The 24,891-nt window shown below is 38.3% G+C and overlaps 2 protein-coding genes across 6 annotated transcripts in view; one reads left to right on the plus strand and one right to left on the minus strand.

Moving 5' to 3' along the window:
* CRYZ (crystallin zeta) overlaps positions 1–7,199 on the minus strand; it is a 36,890-nt gene extending 29,691 nt beyond the window's left edge. For both annotated transcript variants that reach the window (XM_045477870.1, XM_045477871.1), the window contains exons 1-2: positions 7,089–7,199; positions 1,401–1,517 (exon numbers count right to left, since the gene is read on the minus strand). In XM_045477870.1, coding sequence (XP_045333826.1) covers positions 1,401–1,511 — 111 coding nt within the window. In that variant the 5' untranslated portion in view covers positions 1,512–1,517; positions 7,089–7,199. The remainder of the gene's footprint in view (positions 1–1,400; positions 1,518–7,088) is intronic.
* A 29-nt stretch (positions 7,200–7,228) lies between these two features.
* Positions 7,229–24,536, plus strand: TYW3 (tRNA-yW synthesizing protein 3 homolog). 4 transcript variants are annotated; one of them, XM_045477875.1, is made up of 7 exons: positions 7,229–7,525; positions 10,049–10,129; positions 12,206–12,304; positions 12,528–12,599; positions 14,813–14,946; positions 20,923–21,013; positions 23,974–24,048. In XM_045477875.1, exons 1-6 carry the CDS (start codon positions 7,352–7,354, stop codon positions 20,999–21,001), a joined length of 639 nt encoding a protein of 212 aa, XP_045333831.1. In that variant the 5' UTR covers positions 7,229–7,351; the 3' UTR covers positions 21,002–21,013; positions 23,974–24,048. The 4 variants fall into 4 exon arrangements, with proteins under 4 accessions (XP_045333831.1, XP_045333828.1, XP_045333829.1 ...); XM_045477872.1 differs by lacking the exon at positions 20,923–21,013 and having other exon boundaries at positions 23,974–24,536; XM_045477873.1 differs by lacking the exons at positions 12,528–12,599; positions 20,923–21,013 and having other exon boundaries at positions 23,974–24,536.
* Positions 24,537–24,891: the final 355 nt, after the last annotated feature.

Genomic DNA, 24,891 nt, shown 5'->3' on the forward strand with positions numbered 1-24,891 from the left:
TTCAGCATTATGCTAGGACTATACAGATTATGGGAGCTATAAAAATGGAGGGGGAAACCTCGCCTTCAACAAGTTCACATTACAGTTTTGCAAACCAACATATAAATAAAAAGATAAGACAGAATGGTTTATGTGCGCAAAACATTTTGGGAAAATAGTAGTGGAAATATTTAAGAAGTCGTGTGGCACAAACCTCTATGTGCTCATCAAACCTATCTCCTCCTCCTCCTGGGTATGTGGGAAGAATATTATTTCTTGGTGCCTTTAGTTATGAGCAGCCAAATGATTGAGTTTGGGCACAAAATGATGAGAACTACTCTTAGGGCTGGCCCATAAAGACCTTCTGGGCAATCCTCACTGTGCCTTCACCCCTTCATTAGAAGGGACCTCAGAAGACAGGCATTGAGGGTGACAGAGCCACACTGATGGAGGAAGCCTGGGTCCCTATAAATCATTCTTCAAGAGTCACCCGCAAACGTTTTAGAATTCTGCAATGCAGTGAATGAGAAACAATTTTCTACTGTTGAACCATTGAGATTTTGAGGTTACATCTACCACAGAAGCTAATTTTACCTTAATTAATACCTAACGATTACTTCTGGTGCAAGAGTAAGAGAAGGCCTTCCAAGGAAAGCGGTATTTGAGCTAGGCCTTAAAAGAAGAGTAGAACATTCTTTCAGAATGGGAGAAAAAGGACAATTCGGGTAAAAGGAATAGTATGTGCAAAGACAGAAGGAATGAAAGGGCCTCCTGGGGAGACCAGACAATCCTCTGGGGAGACCAGACAATGCTGCTTGTTATAGCACAGTCTACTGAGAAGGAGCAATAAGAAATGAAACTCTAAAGCTAGGTTATGGCCAAACTGTAAAAACTCATAAGGTTCAAGTTTCGTTAAGGAAATGAGACTTAAGAGTTACGGAAGGTGCAGTAATAAAAATACATAATTTTTAATGAGAAAGTATATCGTTAAAGTCACAGGAAATGATTAAACTCTTCATTTAAATTCCCTTAAATCATATATGGAAAAGCATGTATGCAGAAGAAAATTATTTTCCTACTGTGCACAAAAAAGAAATCATGGAAGTTTGTAATAGAATAACTTGTTCAACAATACTTATGATTTTATCCAGAAAAAAATCAATTACTGCACTGCATAGATGATTCCCAACTTCAACAATTTTCTTGTAACAGGATATTTTTCCTTTTCATAGATCTACCTCACTAACTGTTATAATTACGTTCTCTTTGTCAGACCTCATATATATCATCAGTATAAACTCTGTCCTAATTCAATGTCTTTTACAAATTATTGTGAGTCTGCTTCTTTTGGACATTAACCTGATGTGCTGGAGACTCACACTCAGTGTAATTATTGCCTGTTTTTATATCATTATATCTACCTGGTGGTCTTTTGGAGTTGGTACTGCCACATCCGACTGGAGTTTCAGCACTTCTGGTCCACCAAATTCAAAAACTCTAATTGCTCTCATCAATTTCAGTCCAGTTGCCATGGTGACCTAGATACCAAGAAAAAAAAATTATGTATTGTCATATGCATCTAAGCTACCATTATGGTTTTTTTTCCCCTGGAGGGGGTAGATCAAACAATTTTTCAAACAACAATTTAAATCTTGAGCTTACACAGATCTCATTTCATGTTTAAGAACCTTTCATCTTACAAATCCTTCAGCTACAAAGCAAAATACTTCATACTACTTCCTGTAGGGATTCAGTGCCTTCAACAGGGGAGTCAAACATGCAAACAAAAACATCTGGCTAGACATAGAATGATATAGTATCTCAGGTTTCTTTTTGTGTAAGCTTGTGCTGCAACATCTTAGAAATTTTAGGAGCTGATGTTAAGTTTTATTAACATTAGAAAAATAGACCTTCCATTAGATTATGAAATATTTCAAACATATAGAAAAATATGAAGAGTATTTATAATAAATACATTTACCTCCCACTCTGCTTTACCAAATCTTAATATTTTTTTTTTTCAACGTTTATTTATTTTGGGGACAGAGAGAGACAGAGCATGAACAGGGGAGGTGCAGAGAGAGAGGGAGACACAGAATCGGAAACAGGCTCCAGGCTCTGAGCCATCAGCCCAGAGCCCGACGCGGGGCTCGAACTCACGGACCGCGAGATCGTGACCTGGTTGAAGTCGGACGCTCAACCGACTGCGCCACCCAGGCGCCCCAAATCTTAATATTTTAAAAGCCCTGAACATTATTGACATAACTGAAGCCTCTGAACCCATCTCCAAACCCATTTATAGCCCACCCTTTTAAGAGTTGATTATTACCATAAACTCGGTGCCCCCCATTCCTAAGTATGATGTCATACCACTACTACACATATATTCATTAGTCAAAAATATGTGCTATTGTGTTGCATGTTCTCAAACTTTATTTAGATTGGATCACACTGTACTTAATTCTGCAACTTGCTTTTTCCTCTCAACATTAAGTTTTTGAGATTTATCAATGGTGAAACACTTGGCTTTGTGAAGTTCATTTACTCTCACAAAGGAGGAAAACATTAAAAACTAAAAATACTTCTTTGTATGTAATCTTTTATAAATTATAAGGGTCATTTGCAGTTAACCTTTCTGTCCTACCACTGTTGTTATTTTTGTCTACCACTGTTATTATTGAAATGAAAACTCAGAGCTAAAATAAACTCTAAAAAAAGGTAAAGGACACTTGAATATAAAAATAGGTAATGGGGCACCTGGGTGGCTCAATCAGTTAAGTGTCTGACTTTGGCTCAGGTCATGATCTCGCGGTTTGTGAGTTCAAGCCCTGCGTCGGGCTCTGTGCTGACAGCTCACAGCCTGGAGACTGCTTCGAATTCTGTGTCTCCCTCTCTCTCTGCCCCTCCCCTGCTCATGCTCTGTCTTTCTCTGTCTCTCAAAAATAAATAAATGTTAAAAAAAATAAAAAATAAAAATAGGCAATTATGGAAATTTTCCATACCTACAGAGATGTAATGAAAGGCTTTTGACTGTATCTCCATAACTTTCCTTGTGTGTTATCACAATTTCTTGAAATTAACCACATCAAATATTTAGTTAGATTCTGCCACCACCTAGAACATTGTTGCTAACTTTTGGAATAATTATATTCATCAACCATGAATAGCTGAAAGATCAAAAACAGTTGCAGAGGAGCACCTGGGTGGCTCAGTCCGTTGAGCGTCCGACTTAGGCTCAGGTTATGATCTCGCGGTTTGTTGAGTTCAAGCCCAGCATCAGGCTCTGTGCAGACAGCTCAGAGCCTAGAGTCTGCTTTGGATTCTGTGTCTCCCTCTCTCTGCCCCTTAACCGCTCACACTCTTTCTCGCTCTCAAAAATAAATAAACATTAAAAAAAATTTTAAACAAACAAAAAAAAAACAGTTGCAGAAATTAGGACTTGAAAGAATTCAGACTTTTACCATATTGAAGCTCAACACAGGGCTACTTAGAGTACATGCTAATGATAAAATGTCACTGCATGTACAGGAGGTAATCAAGAGCATTCGGATAGTGTTATTAATGGAAAGTTCTTGATCTAATTAATCAAAAGTTGTATCATTTTAAAACCTTGAAGTGATGCAATATAGTACCTAGCACAGAGGAGTAAGTAAATATTCCATTGCTAGAAGGCTGTTTAGCAATGACACATCCTGAAGGGAAGACCTCAAACACAAGGAGGTGGAAGCAGACAGACAACACAAGCCTAAGGTCACTGTAGAGCAGTGAGGCAGTCCTGAGGGTGACACCTGTGTGGAGTGAGGACTAGGAAAAGGCAGTTCACTCCGTAACTACCAGCAGTCTCACTACTATATTTCTATTTGGGGTCTTCACTCAGGCTGGGTATTTGTTAGACAAGAAAGTGAAAATGCAAAGACCAGGAAACCGAAACAACAGCAACAAACGAAGGTTGCTCTGATCAGAGTTTTCCATTCTGGAAATAAGAACACAACTTTTTTTTTTTTTCCTTTTTGTCTTCAGCAGTGTTATAGAAAGAGTATGGACTTTGGAATCTGACAGCTTTCAGTATGAATTCCATCTCTTATCATTTACTAGCCCTATGGCCTTGGGCAAGGCAGTCAACTTTTTTGAGCTTCTTCATCTGAAAACCACTCAGGGTCACTGTGCTAGGGACACAGCAAGCATCAGGCACTGAATCTGGCAAAAATGTTTACTCTTACATATAATAGATATCATTATTCCTTTCCTATCTATTTTCTCCTTTCCAATTTCTTACTGATTAAAATACTCTTGATTCTATAATTCCATAATCATTTTTGATTGTAAATATTTGTAAGACTCAGATTATAAAAACAAGACCTTGGCCTCAAAGAATTCAGTCTAGAGAATCCTTGACACATTAACATCAAACGTTGTTATTCATTCAACACGTATTTTGTGAACATTAACTGTAAGCGAGGCACTGTGCTAACCTCAGAGAACAAAAAGGGCAAAGAGAAAATGTCCCAGCCCCCCTCCTAGCTCCTGCTCACTCTGTGCTCTCATTCCTTCCCACAGCTACATACACTATGTAAGATCTGTAGCTCCTTTTCCACTTTCTACCTAATTCCTACCTATTTCCTTCTTTCAAACACTCGCATCTACCTTTTCACCAACAGAAAATTATTATTATCATTATTATCCTCAAAGAACTGCAGCAGTAATAAAAGCAAAATTACCCTGAAATAGGATCTGTCAAAATTATCTAGCACATACATTTCCCCTGCTACATTTGACATCTACCAAGTTGGGAGAAAAGAACAAAGGAAGGAGGATACTCATCCTTAATAATGGATTTAGAAGACCCTATTGCCTTGTCCAGTACTGCCATCTTATCCTATCCAGTTTGTAAGGAGACAGGGCATAACCTTGACAGTGCTGTCTTCTACTTTGCTTCTGTCCATCTTATTTCCCACTGAGCCTTTGCCACTATGATTGATTAGGCTACAATCTGCACAAATTGCCGTTGAAAACCTCCTCAACTACCCACAGGGTCATCATCTGCTTCATAATACATAAGGTGATAAGTCAAAAGGAATAATAAAAAGAATAAAATAATACAACACACTAATAACAATTACAATTCTTAAACCCCTGTAATACCTGAGTTCTTCTACAAAGCATGCCTTTCATGTTCATTGGGATAATTATTTTCACCATAGGTTAAAAAAAAAAAAAGCAACCATTTAATTGTATGCAGAAATGGAAATAAAATCACCATCCATTTTGTGGATGAGAAAACATTCCAAGAGGTTAAGAGGTCACACAAAAGCAGAGTGAGAACCCAAGTCCTCTATCTTAAGTGTTGTAAAGTGATTTTTCTTCCCTTTACTGTATAATCATTTTCATCTCATCCTTTGAAATGTTGGCATAGAGGAGCCTTAATTTCTTAAAAATATACTTTATAATGATGATAGCTGAGACAGGCTGAGCTAGAAGTATGAAATTCAACTAACCTGAAGGTAGGATTACATATTTTATGATTAAGGCATCTGCTCAGAGTTTCAAATTTTCCAAATGCCTAGAAGTTCGGGAGATCTCCTGTTGATACACAGAACATGACTCAATTAGGAAAACTAATAATTTTCTTATCTGTAAAATGGGGCCAGTATCCCCTAGCAGAGGATCCCTGTGAAGATTAAACTGCAAGAGCACACAGGTGAGTGCTTCAGAGCACCCCCAGCGTGCAATAAGCTCTACTATTCAGGTGAAATCATTTGCATGTCAGCAGACCTGCCACCCTGCTAGTGTATTTAAATATAAAATTTAAACCAGAGGATCCTGGTTTAATTTTTGGTTTTACTTTTTACCTATAAAAAGTTGCCAAGTATACTTCGCAAATCAGAATTTAAAATTCTTCCTCAAATCTTTTCTATGCTCTGTTTCAATTGTTTGGTTTCAATAAAAACTAAAGGGATAGGGTAAATGTTAGAAATATATGTTAACATGGAATGAGGAGATCAAGTCACAAAGTCAGAGCAAAGGCACAGTATGAGAGAAGAGCATTAAGTGAAATTAAGAATTGCTGGCAAGACATAAAAAATAAGAACTTGGCAAGAGAATCATTACTAAATGTGCTGTTGATCAAGAAAGACTTATGTAAGCCTTTTTTTTTTTAATTAGCCTTAAGCCAGAAATACTAAAAAAAAATAGAAGTACCCTAAGAAAAGTCTCTCGAAGGCTGTAGGTTACTCCGCTGGCCTGGATCTCAGTGCCCACTTCTGATAAGAGGGGGGCGGCAGGGTGTGGAGAAGGAGTTGAATGGATAATTCCAAACCCCTCCACGTTATGGGAAGAAAAGATTGGATGGAACTGGGCAGGCAGCTCTCTGGGTTCAGGAAGAGTTCAGTGGGATTTGTTGCTGCTGACCAGACACGGTGCGTGCGGCTGGCTTCAGTGAGAATTGCACAACCTTTCCCGCTGGCAGTCCAAACTTTAGCCTTTCAACAGTTCAAATATTAACACATTCCCTGGTCACTGAGGTTAAGTCTCGTCTCGGAACTAAGTGAACATCAAACGATGTGTTTACGCAGTGTTCTTTAAGTTTTTTGCCTTTGAAAATGATTTCAGGTGGGGGCCACGGGGCACGGGAGGCCACAACACTACGCATTTCTCTCCAAAAGTAAGACAGCAGCTCTGATGGCAGAGCCGACATAGGGCCGGGCTGGAGCTCCGCAGACGCAGGAACCACTAAGGACAAGCCGTTGCCCGCCGGGCTCAGCACAGGGGCCACGCAGCCGACGCGCGCGGCCGCGGGAATGCCCACGTCCAGGCCCGGCGGCGGGGGCAGAGCCAAAGGCGCCCTGCGGGTGCAGCGCAAACGCGGATCTCACTGGAGACTAGGGCCGGGAGGTCGCGGCCATCAGGTTAAAGTACCCGCGCGATTTACGCCTGAGGAACAAGCAGCCCGTAGAGGAAAACGTCCTCGGCCACGAGCTCCTTTTGCAAATTCTGCAGGAGGACAGAACGCGGGGTAGGAGCGCCACCTCAATCAACTCGGCCCCTTTTTGGACAAGCGGCGGGGAGATCCGCTCCCTGGACAACTAACGGGACTTTTTAAAACCACTTACCCGGTTCTAGAGAGGGGAAGCAAATTCTGCGAGGGCTCACTCAGATTCCACAAAAAAGGGGACGGACCTGGGCGTCTTCTACATTTGCTGGCTCCTCCTGGTCCGCCCGCCTCTCCCCGCCCCCAGACGAGGGCGCAACCAGCTCCCGAGCTCGGAACGAAGAGGAAGTTTGGGCCTTTCCGGCCACCACCCGCTACAATATGGCTTCCCCCAGGGAAAGGCGAGACCTAACGTCAAAGTATAGACTCTAAATCCTTCCTCACATGGATCGTAACGCTGAGTTCAAGAGATGGAAGGCACAGGGTCTGAGCAAAGCAGACCTCAGCCGAAAGGGCAGTGTGGATGAGGATGTGGTAGAACTTGTGCAGCTCCTGAATGGGCGAGAACAGTACTTCACCACGAGTTCCTGCGCTGGGCGCATCATCCTCCTAGATGGGGTGAGGCCGTTTTTTGTCCTTTCAGTGCCCACTCTGTGGTGTGCAACACCAGAGTCCTGTGCCCACCTGAACAACACCCCAGTCCGAACACCCCAGTCCAGCCTGTGTTTGTCCTTCTGATGGGTATTCTCGTCTTCTTTATGAAACTTACAGGTTGAATTAAACCAGTGCTTCTAACACGTTAATGTGTCTGTTAATCATTGGGAGCTTTTTTAGAATACAGATTCTGATTCACTAATTCTTGGGTTGGGCTGATATTATGCATTTCTAACAAGGCCCCAAGGGATGAGGAAACTGGTGGCCTGGGAATGATCTTGAGTTGCAAAGGTTAGAGAATTTGATTCTGAATATTAGGGGGAATTTAAAGACTTTTCCAGCTGGGCGAGGCTCCTTTTCTCTTCAATCGCCCTATCAAATCATTGTTAACTACTTTATAGAACGTCTCCAGGGTTAAGGAGTTTACTGCCTCCTGGTGGCCAAATCCCTTATTACAGCTCTGGGAATTTTTACGTTAAGCCGAGTACAATAGAATATTTGGTATGGTGTAGTCTGAGATAGTGGTCAAGCCCACAGGCTTTGGAGTGATAACTGCTTAGATTTTAAACCAGTCATGGGACTTATTGGCTATGTGACTTTAGAAGATTACCTAAACTCAGCCTCTCCCTGTTCCATGAACTGAGAATAAGAGTATTTGCTTCATAGGGATTCTGTGTAAAAGAAATAGGATAATTTGAAATGTTTAGTTAGCATCATGTCTGTCCCATGTTAAGTGCACCGTAAAAGTTAGCTCCATGTTAATTTTAGCGTTAGGACTAAATTCAGAGCACGAAAGACAGCTCATTCATAAGCTCATTCTTTAGATCCCTCATTCACTGATAATTTGCTGATCTCCCAGGTTAGGAGGGCCTGTATATTTTTATATCGCCTCCATTGCCTCCTGAACAGTGGCATTCTAGCTGGGCTTACTCTCTTCCGCCATTTCTACTACACTGTTTTACCTAAATTTCTGCAATGTTTTTCTAACAGGTCACTAATCTACTACCTTAGACCCCAAACTACATTACATACTGTTAACAGATTTACTTTCCTAAAGACAACTCTGTGTATGTCACTCATCTATGCTAAAATCTTTTATTACACATTTTTCACCATCAGAAAATCCGAACCCCTACCCTAGTATACCTTTCAACTCTTCTGCTGCTCCCTTATTTTCTGCTACTTCTCTTCATGTTTATCTGTTTACTAAAACTGAACTGTCCTTTCTCAGATTTACCAGCCTTTGCCTTTTTCATGTTTGTTTTTCCTGAAATGTTTTCCCCCATCTCTGTGTGTTTGAGATGTGACTCCAAAAACTCCCCTCTCCCATCTGAACACAAGCATACACACCCACTTGTAAGTAATGACTGCTTCTCCTGAACTGCCTTAGGACTTCTTCAGAACCTCTTTTCATTCTATGTAGATTATTTATTTTCACTTAGCCTTATTTCAGGAAGGAATTGCATTGAATTACAGAAAAGCAGTAGAGGAAGAAAAATAAAAAGTGGGGAAATGGAGGTTAAGGGAGTATAGATAAGATGAAGCTAGAAATGGCATTAGTTACCAAACATGCCCCCATATTCTATAAATTTTCTAGAGGTGGGCCACACATTTGACTCTTAAGATTTACAGCAGCCAGCATAAGATCAGATAAATGTCACTCAATGAAAGCAAACCAGTTATTCAGGACAAGCAGAGCTTTTCCGCTTTTCAAAGCCAGACAGTCAAGTCTCCTGTGTACCCATTGTAAAAATAGTTACTTTGTAGAAGTATAGTGATTTACAAGTACTTGTGGTTTACTGCATTCTCTTTCCAAGAGGGTAGGTAGGATCTGTTTATACCCAAAGAATCTAATGAACTTTAAAAATAAACATTCCCCAGTTAATAAACAAACAAACAAAAAAATCTGATGTTTAGGTATTTGCCTTCTTTAAACTTTGACCTTGCAGTCCTAGCTCTGCCCTTTGGGACTACATATAAAGTCCAATCCACATGTTACAAATATATGCCTCTAGAGGCTAGAGACATAAGGGTATGAACAGCTGAGGTGTCAGTAAAAAGTAGTAAGCCCTGTGTGGGATTGGTACAGTGCTTTCTTAACAAAAGGAGTTCAAGTTGTTTTTTTGTTATTTGTTTTTTTAATATTGTACAAGTCAAATAAAACAGCTAGACTAGAGTACAACTCAGGGCTGCTAGTGTACAACCTCTTAGAATAATCCCTTTTCTCCTGACAAAATCATGACCATATTTCAGAAAATATTAAGTTTTTATGATAAACAATTTATTTTCTTTCTATCTCAGCTAATTTGGTTTCATTTTTGTTTTGGGTTAACTTTACCCAAAGCCTATTGAATTGTTCTCAGTAATACTTAAAATTACCACTTGGGATTATTCACCTAAGAAAGCTTAGAATTATGCTATGCATTGTATTTGTTATTTTTATAAATATGATAGAATTAAATTATGTTTATTATTTTTTTATTTTAGAATATAAATGGTTTTGAGGTTCAAAAGCAAAACTGTTGCTGGCTACTGGTCACACACAAACCTTGTGTAAAAGATGATGTGGTAAGTTTTTATATATAAATTTATATATAAACTTTTAAAATTTATTTATTTATTTACAGAGAGAACACACAAGCAGGGTAGAAGGGCAGAGGGAGAGAGAGAGAATCACAGGCAGGCTCCACACTTAGCGTTGAGTCTGACCTGGGGCTTGAGCCCACGGCCCTGGGATCATGACCTGAGCCGAAATCAAGGGTCTGATGCTCAACCAACTGAGCTATCCAGGCGCCCCTAGAAATAAACTTTTAATTCACAGTCACATCAAATAAAGAACATAGAACACTAGAGGTAGATTTATGTACACAGTCATAATGACTGAAGATGAGAGAGCCTGAAGAGAATTCATTACAGTGGCTTTTTGATTTGTAGAGATAAAAGTATGTATATATATACACACACACACATACACATATATACGTATATATACACATATACATACATATGCATTACTTGTATATACATATATATACATATACATATATGTATGCATTACTCATATACATGTAAATAATTATGTATGCATTCCTCTTGGACATAGAGAGTTTATGGATATTGGACACATAGATCAAAAATACAGGAATATCAGTTCTACCATTTGATGACTTTGTAACATGGAACAAATTATAGGAGAAAAGAGCTGAGTGAAAGGGATTAACACTATCTGTATATTACCAGCATACTGATATAAATAAATTATACATTACTGGAGTGCCTGGATGGCTCCGTTGATTGAGCATCCGACTTCAGCTCAGGTCATGATCATGCAGTTCATGCATTTGAGCCCCATGTCATGCTCTGTGCTGACAGCTCAGAGCCTAGAACCTGCTTCAGATTCTGTGTCTCCCTCTCTATCTATGCTCCCCTGCTCACGTTCTGTCTCTGTCTCAACAATAAACAGACATTAAAAAAAATAAATTATACATTACTTATCTGGATTGCTTCTGGAAAATCTTCCCATCTGTGCTGAGTTATTTAGTTTCCTAAATTAAAATGTTTAGATGAAGTTCATATAAGTTTCTATTAGGTACTTTTCCTTATGTGTTTATATCCTCACATGTTGTCTTCAGGGTGCTCACTCAGTCTCCATCTCCTTCTTTGGGTCCTGGTTCTTTCTGCATATCTACCCTTATTCTTTTCTGCTGCAGATAAGCTTTTGCGGGAAAGTTAGCTGCCGGCACACCGTGCAGAAAAAGACTCTTGCTAATATCCAGGTGTCATTCCCAGAGGAGTCTGACTCCCCTTGCTTGGGCATGTTCGCCCCTTAGATCAGTTATTTTTGCCAGTAGAATGAAATGCTATCCTTGATCAGTCCTGGGCACTCGGCATCTCTGATATTATGATAGCAGCAGTCATAGTGTTAGGATCATGATTGACAGTTCCACTGGAATCAAATGGGATGAAGAAGAGAGGATACTGCCCAGGGATACTGGATGGGCAGAAATAACAACTGCCTTGTATAAATTCTAGTTCAGACATACACGTGTCTCAAATGTCAGTCTCACAACAAAGCATTTAAAGAGCACATTCATAACTTATTCCTTAATGAAAATCTGTTATGGAATTAAATAGAATAGTAGTTTACAGTCCAAGTAATGGTTGGAAAGAATGACACAAAATGTTTACGGGAGAATTAGAAGTCAGGTCTTTTATTTTTTATTAAAAAAATTTTTTTTAATGTTTATTTGTTTAGAGAGAGACAGAACACAAATTGGGGAGGGGCAGAGAAAGAGGGAGAAACACAGAATCCAAAGCAGTCTCTGGGCTCTGAGCTGTCAGCACAGAGCCCAACACAGGGCTCGAACCCACAAACTGCAAGATCATGACCTGAGCCGAAGTCGGATGCTTAACCAACTGACCCACCCAAGTGCCCCAGAAATGAGGTCTTTTAAAATAATAAGCAGATTAATCAGTTTTTGGAGATGGAGGACCAAAAAAGCAGAGCAAAAAGTTATTGCAGAAAAAGGTTGCTGGATGAGTCTGAATGTTTCTGGGAAAAACTGAAGTTGCATATGATAAAGGGTCACCAAAGAACAGAATCATATTTTTGTGTCCTATTGCTAACATTTTTCATTTATTTAGATTGTAGCTCTGAAGAAAGCAAATGGTGATGCCATTTTGAAATTTGAACCACTTATTCTTCATGTGCAGTGTCGACAGTTACAGGATGCACAGATTCTGGTAAATTTTTATGATTATACTTGAATTAATAGGTATGTGGGTAGATTTAATTTTAAAATTTAAATCTACCAAAAAAAATGCAATGTTAGTTTAATTAACTAGTTTTTAAATTTAATTATAGACTTGGGGTTATATATGTTTCTTCAGTTTATGTAGAGCTAAATAATCAGAGTTTATCTGATTAGCCAGATTATCGGAATTTAAACAATTTCTTTTCTTACAGCATTCAGTGGCAATAGATTCTGGTTTCAGGAACTCTGGCATAACTGTGGGAAAGAGAGGAAAGACTATGTTGGTAAGATAACTTTTGGCAAAAAGCAATTCTTTGGGCACAAAGTGACTCAGATTATAGAATAACCTCATTAGATTCTAGCCTTTAGTCTCTCCTTACTCAAATCTTCTTGCCATGCCCTTGCCCAGAAAGCTTCAGTACCTTACTCTTTGCTACAGAGCAGAGTCCAGAGTTCTTAGATTTGCATCTGAGATCCTATACTATCTTGCTGTATTTATTTTCAACCAGATTCTCTGTGCCCTCCTCACCATAGTCAAGGCTCAATTTAATAAGTACTATGATATAGTGGAAAGACTCATAGGCAGAGGGTCTATAAAGAGGGTCTACATGGGTATTGGTGGCACCACAGCTGTTCTGTATTAGCTTGGGCAAGCTCCTTAATCCCTTAGGATCTGAATTTTCTTAGCCATATTATGGGTCCAGCAAACTACTGCCCTGGGACCAAGTCCAGTCCACAGGAGGTCAGATCCCACTACTCCCACTTGATAAGTTTTTGTCTAAAGTTGCTTTTGTGTTACAGTGGTAAAACTGAGTAGTAATGACAGATATTTTATGGCCACAAAGTCAGAAATATATACTATCTATCCTTTTATAGAAAAAGTTTACCAACCCCGGACTAGATGATCTTTAAAGACCTTTCTATGCCCCCAGCCTCTGAGTCCTTTTCCTGGCCAAGCCAACTCCTAGCGATTTTGCCCTGTTTCCTGTAGCATTTACTATTTGTAATGGCATGCATTCTTTGCTTTTGAACTATTTCAGGTTTTCCTCCATTCTAGCTCCCTAGACTTTCCTATTTTTCTATTTTAACAGATTGCCCATTCTCCAAATAGAGATGGCATACAAAAGAAGACATCTATAAAAAAAAGCATGACTAAATAGAAAGTCAGAGTCCACAGTACTGGTTTGTGTCCCACCCTGTCTCCTTCCCCTACACTGCATCTGGTAGCCCAAGCAAGAACAGAGTTGTTCTTTCACTTTCCTTTCCTTTGTCTTCCATATTCAATTAATTACAAGTTCTATCACATCCACGTCTAATTTCTTACACCCGACCCCACCTGTTCAAGCCCCTTGTTACTGCCCTTACATAAGTCCTCATGGTCCCACACCTCAGTCTCCTGACTGGTCTTCCTGCTATCCATCTTCTCCGTCAGTCACCCTGAGCCATTACTATCAGAATCCCCCTTTTTAAAAAGTCAGGGTCTCCATACATTTCCCCTGGTATTCAAGGCTTTACCCAAACTGTTTTCCATCGATCTTCTTTATGCTCATCTTCTGCTAGCATACTTCTGTTCCAGCCAGATAGAAAACTATCTGTTGTTTCCCAAATGTATCATGCTCTTTCATGTCTCCATGACTATAGATAAGTCGTTCTCTTGCTGGAATACCCCTTGCCTCCATTTTATGTGTGGTGAAATTGCATTTATCCTTCAAAATCCCAACTCAAATGCTACCTTTCCCATGAAGCCGAGGCCTCAGACTCAATTAGTTGCTCCTCTTCTATATTTCCTTAGCATCGTGTGTATGGGTATATGTACACGCGTGGGCATATTGCACACATACGTGCATGTGTCTCTCCTGTCATAGCACATGAAACATCGTAGATGCTCTTTTGTAAAAGTCTATTGAGAGAATTTTTATTTCCCATAATAGTTTTTGCTGCTGTTCTTAACCTATTTCCATTGTTTGGATTTACTTGGCACATGCTGACTATTTCAACAACAGGTTTGCTAAGATTGGCAACCCTCAAGCCTGGAAAAAGCAGCCACTTTGTGAGATAGGACAGGCTTGGTTTTTTCTTATAACCACACTCTGCTCAAGCAGCACTAAGAGGCTCTTCCGCATCCAGTCCATTTTGATTTTCCCTTGAAGCTGCTGTTGAGATTTCATTAATTTCTTTTCTTTAAATAGGGCATTAAGTCTTACTAAGCTTTAGTGAGACTGAAACTGTTAAAGTGATTGGATTCTTGGATATTATCTGCTTTTCTGAAAAACAATGTGTAGAATGACTTTCTTCAGAAATAACTTTATGTGTTGGGAAAATCTGTTTAATCTCCTTTCATTCAATTGTGTTTAGCTAAAGTATATTAAAGCATAAACTTAAATCCTGTAATGGAACCCAACTATCTTTAAACACTGCCCTGACTGGGACTTTTCTTTAGTTATCTTCAGTGTCTCTAGTACATAAATCATTGTATCTAAATTGTTTGTCCTCGTAGGCTATCCGGAGCACACATGGCTTAGAAGTTCCATTAAGCCATAAAGGAAAACTGATGGTGACTGAGGAGTATATCGACTTCCTGTTAAAGATAGCAAATCAAAAAATGGAGGAAAACAAGAAGAGAATTGAAAGGTATATTAATTGGATAGTTCCATGTTACTCTTATATATCTAGGTCATCTTTGAAAACATTGATACATACCATCTTCAGTTTATACTCCCAACTACTTTTCTATTTGTAGCCTTATCACAGATAATTAAAAAAATGATCAAAGTAATAGATGAGAGTAGCCCAGACTGTAATGGATACTAAATACAGCATAAAGGGGAGGCTCCATGGAGGGCAGTGGGACATGACTGCCAGCAACATGCATAAAGGTGAGAAGCATAATCACTCAGGTAAGAGAGCCCAACAGCGACAGGGACCATAACTGATCAACTTGAAGGCAGCCAGGGAAGAGGTACACACTGCCCCCTGGATGTGTTCTACTGGAGATTACCTACAATCTCCTTTTGAGGAAAGCAATCTGGTTAATTTTAGTCTGATAAATATTTTACATATTTGGCTGGTTCTTAGGGATTAAATCTAGAATTGCCATAATTGTTCCAGTGGGAAGGATTATGGCTATCAATTCACATCTTTAGACTTTTCTTCTTCTTAAACTTTACCTCCTGGTAACTAAAACTCTTACATTACTTTCTTCTCAACTTTTTCCTAAAAACCAAGTTTTTGACATAAAGCAGTGACTATGATGCTGCTTTTCTTATATGAAGGTAATGCCACTGAACTACCATCAGCAAGATGTATACTTCTGAGTTATTCAAGGAGTGATGGTCAACTTCTTGTCGTTTGGAATTTCCTTTTTCTCTTCTCCTTGGTTACCTCACAACCAGTCAATCCTTGCCCAAGTAATTCTTAAGTCATTCTTCTCTCCCCATCTGTACTGTCACTTTTCTTATTCAAGACCATTGCAATATAGCCTTGTTAGCTGGTCTCATAGTAGCATGCTTCTAATGTGTCTCTCTGCTAAGCCATTCTCTGTTATCACCCTCAGAATCCTGACTTCAGGGGCACTTGTATGGCTTAGTCAGTTAAGTGTCTGACTTCTGCTCAAGTCATGATGTCATGGTTCGTGCGTTACAGCCCCACATCAGTCTCTGCACTGACACCTCAGAGCCTGCTTGGGATTCTTTCTCTTCCCCTCTCCCCTTATTCTCTCTCTCTCTCTCTCTCTCTCTCTCTCTGTCAAAATAAATAAATTTTTTAAAAAGTTAAAAGAATCCTGACTAAAATGCAAAGGAATCTTATTGTTCAACTTGCCTGCGTAACATTCTTTAATACCTACAGTTTCCTTCTCACCCCCTTTGGAGAAGCTAAGGCTACAGGTGCCAATGGTAGCAGTGTAGGATGGTGGAAAGAGAGAGAATTTGGACCCAGAGGCAGAGCTGAGTTTGATTCCAGGTTCTACCACAATTTACTCAACTCACTTGGCTTAATTTTTCTTGTGTCTAACTTGGGAGAAATACTTGTCTTAAAAAACAGTTTTAGTATACATTAAATAGCATATGTAAAATGACCAGCCCTATCCATGTCATGTCATGGATTCTCAGGATAGAGTAGTGCTTTTCTTTCTTCACGGACACATATAGAAAATAAACCTACAATCACATCACTACCACCATCCAGGCTTTCTCAACCAGAGCTCCTCATTTGAACCATAGAATTCACAAAATTATTCAAGTGACTGTTTCTCATTTCTCTCAACAATGGTATACATCTTCCATCCTAGATACGTTGGAGAGAACTTAAGTCATTATGTACAGTGGATGTCTTAGGGCATTAGAGCTTAATTTTCTGGTGTAACCCTGGTTGAAAAAAGCAGAGGGGTTACCTGGCTTTGAGCAAACATTCTAAATGAAGTGATAATTTCAAGTAAGTACTGAAGAGCACCCAGCCACTTGAGCAGACTACAGAGTTTGAACTACATGCAGGTACTTATTGGTACCATTCCAAAAGTTTACTACTTTTCTTAGATCGTATTCCAGTGAGACTCTTTGCTAAAACATAGGAAGTAACAAATCAGTTTCTCTGTTTCCTTACTTGAATTTCAACAAGATTATAAATATAGCCCAAGAGCAACTAACTATACACCTGGTGAAGTTAATTGAGCCACGTTCACCAACTATAAAATCAAATTATACTTTAAATCCATTGACTTGAAAATATGTTTTGAGATTATAGTGTGCATGCTGCTATCAAGAGAGCCATGCTCATCATATGAAATCAGTGAAAAATTACAGAAGGGTAAAAAGTGTCTCAAGATACTGATTAGAAGATTACATGTGAATTCAGAAAGGGGGAACAAATTAGAGAGTTCCTGTGGGAACAGCTGTACATCCAACCAAAGGCAGAGAAAAGTCACCCTTCTGATGTTGAAAAGTGAAAAAATAATAAACACTGGAGGTGATAAGTCATGCAATCAGATAGAGTACTAAAATTGGTTTGTCGTAGGACCAAAGTTTCACAATTCAAATGACTATAGTAGAATTTTTATAAGTCAAATCCTAATGAGTAACATTTCAGCAATAATGATCTAGAAATGCGAAAATTAAAGTTAACAAGTAAAATGTTCTTAATATAAAAAAGGTCTTGTTTGTGTAAAACAGTTCCCCAGCCCACTTCTTAGTGGAAAGAGTAAGATACATTCATACATAATGGTTTCTAGGCAAAAAATACCAAGTTTGGAGATCTATTTACTACTAATTACAAGAGGAAGGCTATCTTTGGATCTATTAATAAGAGATCAAGACTGACTTGGGTCAGATGAAACCACATTTGGCTATGAGTACAATGAAGTTAGTCGTGTTCTTCTCTTCACCAACTGTGTAGTAAGAAAATGCTAAATAGAGTAAAAGGGCTGAGTACGTTGGCATATAATACTGTTGATAAAGCAAATTGGAGAGAAAAAGTAAATCTATATCCAATGGTTGGTTGTTTTTTTTTTAACTTTTCTTTTTTATGGTAAAATATATGTACATAAAATTGACCATTTAAACTGTACATTTCGATGGCATTAAGTACATTCACATTGTTACTCAGCCACTACCATCAACACTATCCATCTTCAGAACCTTTTCATCATCCTAAACGGAAACTCTGTACCCATTAAACAATAAATCCCCATTCCCTAGAATCCCAGCCCCTAGTAACCACTATTCTATTTTCTATTACTATGAATTTGACTCTTCTAGGTACCTCACATAAGTGGAATCATACAATATCTGTCTTTTTATGTCTGGCTTATTTCACTTAGTATACTGTCTTCAGAGTGTATCCATGTTGTAGCAGGTATCACAATTTCATTTCTTTTTAAGGCTAAGTAATATTCCAATATATTTATATACCACATTTTATATATCCATTCATTCATCAGTGGATGTTTGGGATTTTTCTGTCTTTAAGCTACTGCGAATAATGCTGCTATCAACATATTTGTACAAATATCCAAGTCCCGACTTTCAGTTCTTTTGGGTATAGACCCAGAAGTAGAATTGTGGGATCATATGGTAGTTCCAGGTTTAATTTTTTGAAGAATTGCTATGCCGTTTTCCACCGGAGCTGCACTGTCTTATATTCCCACCAGCAATGCACAAGGGTTCCTTTCCTTGCCAACACTTGTTGTCTGTGTGTGTGTGTGTGTGTGTGTGTGTGTGTGTGTGTGTGTGTGTTTAATAATGTCCATCCTGATAGGTGTGAGGTGATGTCTGTGTGGTTTTGATTTGCATTACCCTGATGTTAGTGACATTGAGCATGTCTTCATATACCTATTGGCAAGAAATTCTCTTATATCACTTTGCTCCTTTCCTTCCTGTTTGTGGTGCTCCTTCTCAGCTTCCTTCTGGATTTCCCTTATTAATCTACCTGGTGGTTAAGTATTACTATTCTCTAACACACTGCCCTTGGCCCATTGCTTCAGCTACTTCCCCATATAAGTGGTAGGTCTTCCAAATTTCTCCCATGTCCCGAGCCTATATATACAATAAGCTTTTGAACATATCTAACTAGAATACTCACTCTATCAGCCTTTCTTTATTATCTTTCTTATCCTAGTCTCAACCCCATAGCCATTGCCTTCGTTCACATTCGTTTACCAGAATTATTTACCATTTACCAGTTATTATTTACCAATATTATTTACCAGTATTTATTTACTATCATTTATCAGTATTATTACCACTCAGGGCAAAACAGAAATGTGAACTGTGTTGAATTACAATTATTTACTTGTACGTATGTCCTTTTTTCCACTACAATGTGGTCACATTGGAAATAGGACTGACTTCTCCCTGTCACCAACCACCCCCCTGCCCACGCACACACATGCGTGCACACTTTAAATACTCTTATCCTAAAACCTTACATAGTGTCCAGCTCATAGTGGAAAACCATACATGTGTATTGAATTAATAACAGACAATAAAAGAACTTAAAAGTTAACACATTAATTGTTCCCCAAAGGCAAAGACCGTTTCTTATTTTCTGAATATCTGGCATGAGAATAGTGGTTAATAAATATTTGCTAAATTCATTAACTGGCTTTTTCCATCAACAGTGCTACTTACAAGGCTTCAGAGCCTTAGATGATTATTCTGGAAGATGTGTAGGATGGCTTACAGATAGGGCAAGCAGGTGTAGGCTCTTGCTACAGAGTCCTGGTGAGAAGTTAATAGGACCCTAAATAGCAAGATGAATGGGAGCGATAGTGCAGAGTGTAAACTGAACATGGAGACAGACTAGAAATGGGGGTAGAGAGAAGGAAGAGGCAAGGATAACAGAGGTCTTAGACTCCCTACTGTTGCTAGTCTTATTTTTAAAATGGAATTAAAGCAAGTAAATAACTCGCACGTTTCCCTAGGTACTTCAGTCAAAAGAAGTAAATAATATAAAGTGAACACACACACTTTATTTTTGCATAGTTCCCCCTGGATATTCCCTCCCCTCCTTTTTTTTCTTTCCCATACCTAGTCCACTTCTGTCCATTCTTACTATCCAGCCCTGGCATTGGGTTTTTTTTCCAAGGAGTGTTCCATGATCTCACTCAAAGCAGAGTACTGCCAGTGTCCCCCAACTTTGTCCTGTCTTTTTTCATGGCATGCTGAATGTGTCTTACCAGTTCTGCAGCCCCTTAAACCCTGAGCTCCCTGAGGGCACAACTGGGTCTCTTACTTCTCTTCCCAGCACCTGGCACAGGCAATGTTCACATGCCTGTTTTTTTATTTTTATTTATTTATTTATTTTTCAACGTTTATTTATTTTTGGGACAGAGAGAGACAGAACATGAACGGGGGAGGGGCAGAGAGAGAGGGAGACACAGAATCGGAAACAGGCTCCAGGCTCTGAGCCATCAGCCCAGAGCCCGACGCGGGGCTCGAACTCACGGACCGCGAGATCGTGACCTGGCTGAAGTCGGACGCTTAACCGACTGCGCCACCCAGGCGCCCCATACATGCCTGTTTTTTAAATAAAAATGCTTGAGTTTAATCCAGTTAAAATCTAAATACATTTTTATGAAAATAGCCACCTTTGTTATTTGTGAATAATGGAAGCCTAAAAGGTATGAAATTGTGTCCAGCTTTCATTAATTTTATGTTCCTATTTAAGAAATCAGAGAAATATCAGCTCTTTATTGCAAGTGGTCCTCTAACTGACCTGAAAAACAAGAATTCATTTTCCCAGGACTGGTCTGAAAAATTCTGTCATGAAGAGAACTAAGTACAAGTTGCCCTGTGGCATGACAGTCTTGACTGCAGAAGTAGAGAAACTGAAGACAATTTGATTTTCTTAGGGGGTAGGGAAGACTGTTGCCTGTGCATACATTTCCTTTTATATCCCGAGCTCTTTTTGTTGCCTGTGAGAGCTGAGAAAATTGCACTTTGAGAATTGGGCTGTAGAATGCTGTGTAAAGGGGCATCATACGAGGGCAGAGCATGTAATTGCAAAACAAATTTCTGACTTATCAAGAGAGATAGTTTCCCAAAGAACTTTTTAAAAATTGTCTTAAAAAAGGAAAAGGAAAAAGTATTTGAAATATTTATTCTTGGCTTTCAGCACAAAGGGCCTTTGTTCCATTTCACCAGTTGTTTTTTGGTACCCCACGGATGTGGCTTTGAATTCTGAGGTTCTTTAATGGAAGATTAAAGTAAGGCACCTGTTCCTCTTTAATTACTTTTTTTTTTATGTAATTGACAAGATATTTTACACAAGCTATTAATTCTCTGTGATCATAAAAGAGCAATTTAATCTTACCTTTAATTTTCTAGGAATGAAGTATAATCCACAGAAAAAAAAACACTTGGTTACCTGAGTCTAAAGTTCAGAGTTGGGTGGGAAATGGTAGAAAATGAACTTGCACATCATGTATAGCCTCTTATGATCAAATAAGGGTGATTCACACCATTTTGTGGTATGAATTTTTGGATTTATGTTTTATATAAAATGAATCATTCTATAGGGTCATTTTATTAAGCTATTCTAAATAGACAGTGTGGAAGATGAGAAGAAAACAAGTCATTGAAGTCACCCAAGATGATGGTAAGACCTGGAGAGAAAGATCATGCCAAGTATAGAAGTTTTCATGAATGTAAGGGACTGAACAAAATACCGGTAGATTGGCGTGAGGGGCAGATGAAGGAGTTTTGTCTGGTGAAGTGTTGGTGAGCCAGCTGAATTCTGACCTCACCTCAACTCTGTGTTAGGTGGGATATGGAAAGAATAAGCATCTCCACTTGAGAGGAATGCAGAGCAGATGGTGTCTTTGTGGGGGACCAGATTTCAGTTAAGTAAGGATATAAGGGGTACATTAAATTAAAAGACTGTTACCATGGAACAGGACAGGGTCTAAAAAATTATACACTGGTTACTATTTTTCAAAGCCTTTTACTGTACCTCCTACTATACTGTTTTTCCTTGTATTATACCTCCGTCTTTGAGATTGATTTATTAATTGAAGAAATATCTATTGAGTACCTATTACTTGCCAATCATGGTGTTGGGTATCAAGGTATACAGTGGTAAGTACATAGTACTTGAAATACGGACAGGATATGTAACATTCATGTTAGGTATGTATTAGAATTATGTGGAATGTTTGGAAACAGGTGAATATATCTTGGGTTTTTTAGGGCAGTTTAGAGCCTTTGCAAGTAGAACTTAACCTGTTCGTTGAATTTAAGATAAAAGAAAATTGGTCCAAATAGCCATCTATCGTATAGGTCTCAAAATTCCCTGTCACAGTTTGCCGTTATAATAGAATGTAAAGCGTGATGAGATCCCCACAATGGCAAGGGAATTCTGAGCTTCCAGATTACTCTAATTTGGGACCTACTATAACACATCCATTTTCACCTTTTTGTTCAGCATTTATTATTTGTTCACTTATTTGGCATATTTTTCCCAAGTGTGTCAGCATCGCACTACATTTTAAGAATATTAACAGAAAACAAGATAGATGGGGTCGTTGATCTCATAGAGCTTATATTCTGTAAAAATAGTCATATTGAGAATTTACTTTGTGCCAGGCACTGTGCTAGGTACTTACATATATAACCTGTAACCTTCTGACAACTTAGCTTGGTACGAGATAATACCCACTTTTATAAATGAGGAAATCGAAACTCAGTAAAGTTGGAATTAGCCTGGCTTAGCTTTCCCAGTGGAACACATCTGAAGCACATGCAACACACCATGCCACCTCTCTGCCTTTCCACATATGCGGAAGGCTACTGTGTGAGGCAGAGCATTGTATTAGGTGCTAACACGGAAGAAGAAAAGACATGAAGAAAAATTTTCAGGGTGCTAACAGTTTGTTGTACCACAAAATTAACACTAACATGGAAGTAGGAAAATGAGGAAAGGAAAAGAATAATTTATATTTAAAAAATTAAGATAGCTAATAAGCAGATGAAAAACAATTTCACTTGCAAACAAACAAACAAAAAATAATCGGACATTGTTGTCACCTATCAAAGTAAAGTATGTTTTTTGATGGTAATATTCAATATTTGAGTGAAGTGGTCTGTCAAGTATTGCTATTAGAAACATATTTTTTTGGGGGGGGTGCCTGGTGGCTCAGTTGGTTAAGTGTCCAATGTCAGCTCAGGTCATAATCTTGCAGTCCTGTGAGTTCAAGCCTCGTGTCGGGCTCTGTGCTGGCAGCTTGGAGCCTGGAGCCTGCTTCAGATTCTGTGTCTCCCTCTCTCTCTCTGCCCCTCCCCAGCTCGCACTCTGTCTCTCTCTCTCTCAAAAATAAACATTAGAAAACATTTAAAAAGAAAAAAGAAGCATTTTTTTTGAACACCCATTCTGGAAAACAAGTAGTATTTATCAAGAGCTTTACCATGTTTATACCCTTTAACCAGGTAATTACATTTCTAGGGGTCTGCCTTAAATAAACAGCTAGAAACTCAGGTCACGTTATTTTTGAAAATGTTTGTCACACTGTTGTTTGTATTAGGGAAAGTTTGAAAATTAATTAAGGCCAATCTAGATGACATAATGTTATACTATCATTAAAAAGTGTTATTCTGTAGTTTATTTGATGATACAGAAACATTTTTCAATAAATATATAACAGAAAATGTAAAATTTTATATATAAAAATTCTGTAAAATACAGTAGATATATGGGTGCATGCATAAGTACATTAATTCAGAATATATTAATAAACTGGAAAGAATTAAAATATTGACAAGTTATTTCTAGGTAGTTATATAGAGGTAATCCGTATTTGTAACCTCATATATTTGCCAAATTTTCGAAAATGAGATTTTATTACATTTGTGATTTTTTATAAAGGAAAATAGTATCTGTTATGTTTTTACCTTCTTTGTTTGACTCCTACACGTGGAATAGAATCAGGTAGAATACCAGTTGTCAAGAGGTGATTCCAACCAATTTTTAGGAGTGTTCTTAAAAAACTGAAAACACATTTCCTAATTAAATGATCATACCAAAAAGCAAGAAGCATATTATTTCCCTAACTCATTTTATATTTTAAGGTTAATACAAAACATAAAATTTATATAACTTATAAGTTCTAGATGTATTTCATTCATGCTATTTCAGAACATAGATATAACAATAGTATTTATTTCTTTATAGGTTTTACAACTGCCTACAACATGCTTTGGAAAAAGAAACTATTACTAACTCACATCCCAAAGAGAAAATCAAAGACAAAAATAATTCATCATATACTCATAAGAAAAAAAGAAACCCAGAAGCATGTGGCAAATGTATTGAAGAAAATGATAAAGAACTTGAAAATGATGATGATCCAGGAATCAGTGTTACTATCTTCCCTGAAGATTACTAAGATTGGGTCTTGGTAGTGTAATGTTTCTAATAGATATTCCAAAGCTGCTCTTTATAAGAGTATTTTAGTTTCTTGAGCATATGAGCCACTCAGAAAAGCAAGATTTATTCTTTCTCTATATTTTAGAGAAATCCCTAACTTTTAAAAATAGCTGTGTATAATATTTGCTTATTAAATACCATCTGTTTTAGTCACATAGAGATTTCCTTGCAAAAATAAAATTGACTGGGGCATCTGGTTGGCTCAGGCAGAGGAGCATAGGATTCTCCATTGTGGGGTCATAGGTCTGAGCCCCACGTTGGGCATAGAGATTACTTAAAAATAAAATCTTTTAAAAAACAAAGCAAAATTGACTTTTTAAATGACTCTTTTTTTTTTTTTAAGTTTCAATTTCTACTTCTGCAAAACACAACTATAATACTCTTTCAGTTGAAGAACCTTAACATTAGGAATACTTGAGTAAAAGTCATCTCCACATTTTACTTCTTTTTAACTTTGAAATCTCCAGCTTTTAAAGGGGGATAAGTCTGCTTCTTGTTGCCATGGAGTCCAGTAACAAGTTCTTCCCTCTCTTTTGACCTTGTGGAGAAAAGAACTGATAGGCTTTTTGTTCAGGACAAAATACCTGAACCCTGTTTCTCATTATTTCTCACAACCCAGAGCTTGCCACTGACACACGGTCTCTGTGACACAGGTGGGACCTA

The sequence above is a fragment of the Leopardus geoffroyi genome, chromosome C1 (genome assembly GCF_018350155.1).
Source record: "Leopardus geoffroyi isolate Oge1 chromosome C1, O.geoffroyi_Oge1_pat1.0, whole genome shotgun sequence".
Lineage (NCBI taxonomy): Eukaryota > Metazoa > Chordata > Mammalia > Carnivora > Felidae > Leopardus > Leopardus geoffroyi.

Bases quoted from the DNA above. Each gene is read 5' to 3' on its own strand.
- TYW3 (XM_045477872.1), top strand. From the start codon at position 7,352: ATGGATCGTAACGCTGAGTTCAAGAGATGGAAGGCACAGGGTCTGAGC. The intron at 10,130-12,205 runs GTAAGTTTTTAT...TCATTTATTTAG, and splicing joins CTTGTGTAAAAGATGATGTG to ATTGTAGCTCTGAAGAAAGC. The intron at 12,305-12,527 runs GTAAATTTTTAT...CTTTTCTTACAG, and splicing joins TACAGGATGCACAGATTCTG to CATTCAGTGGCAATAGATTC.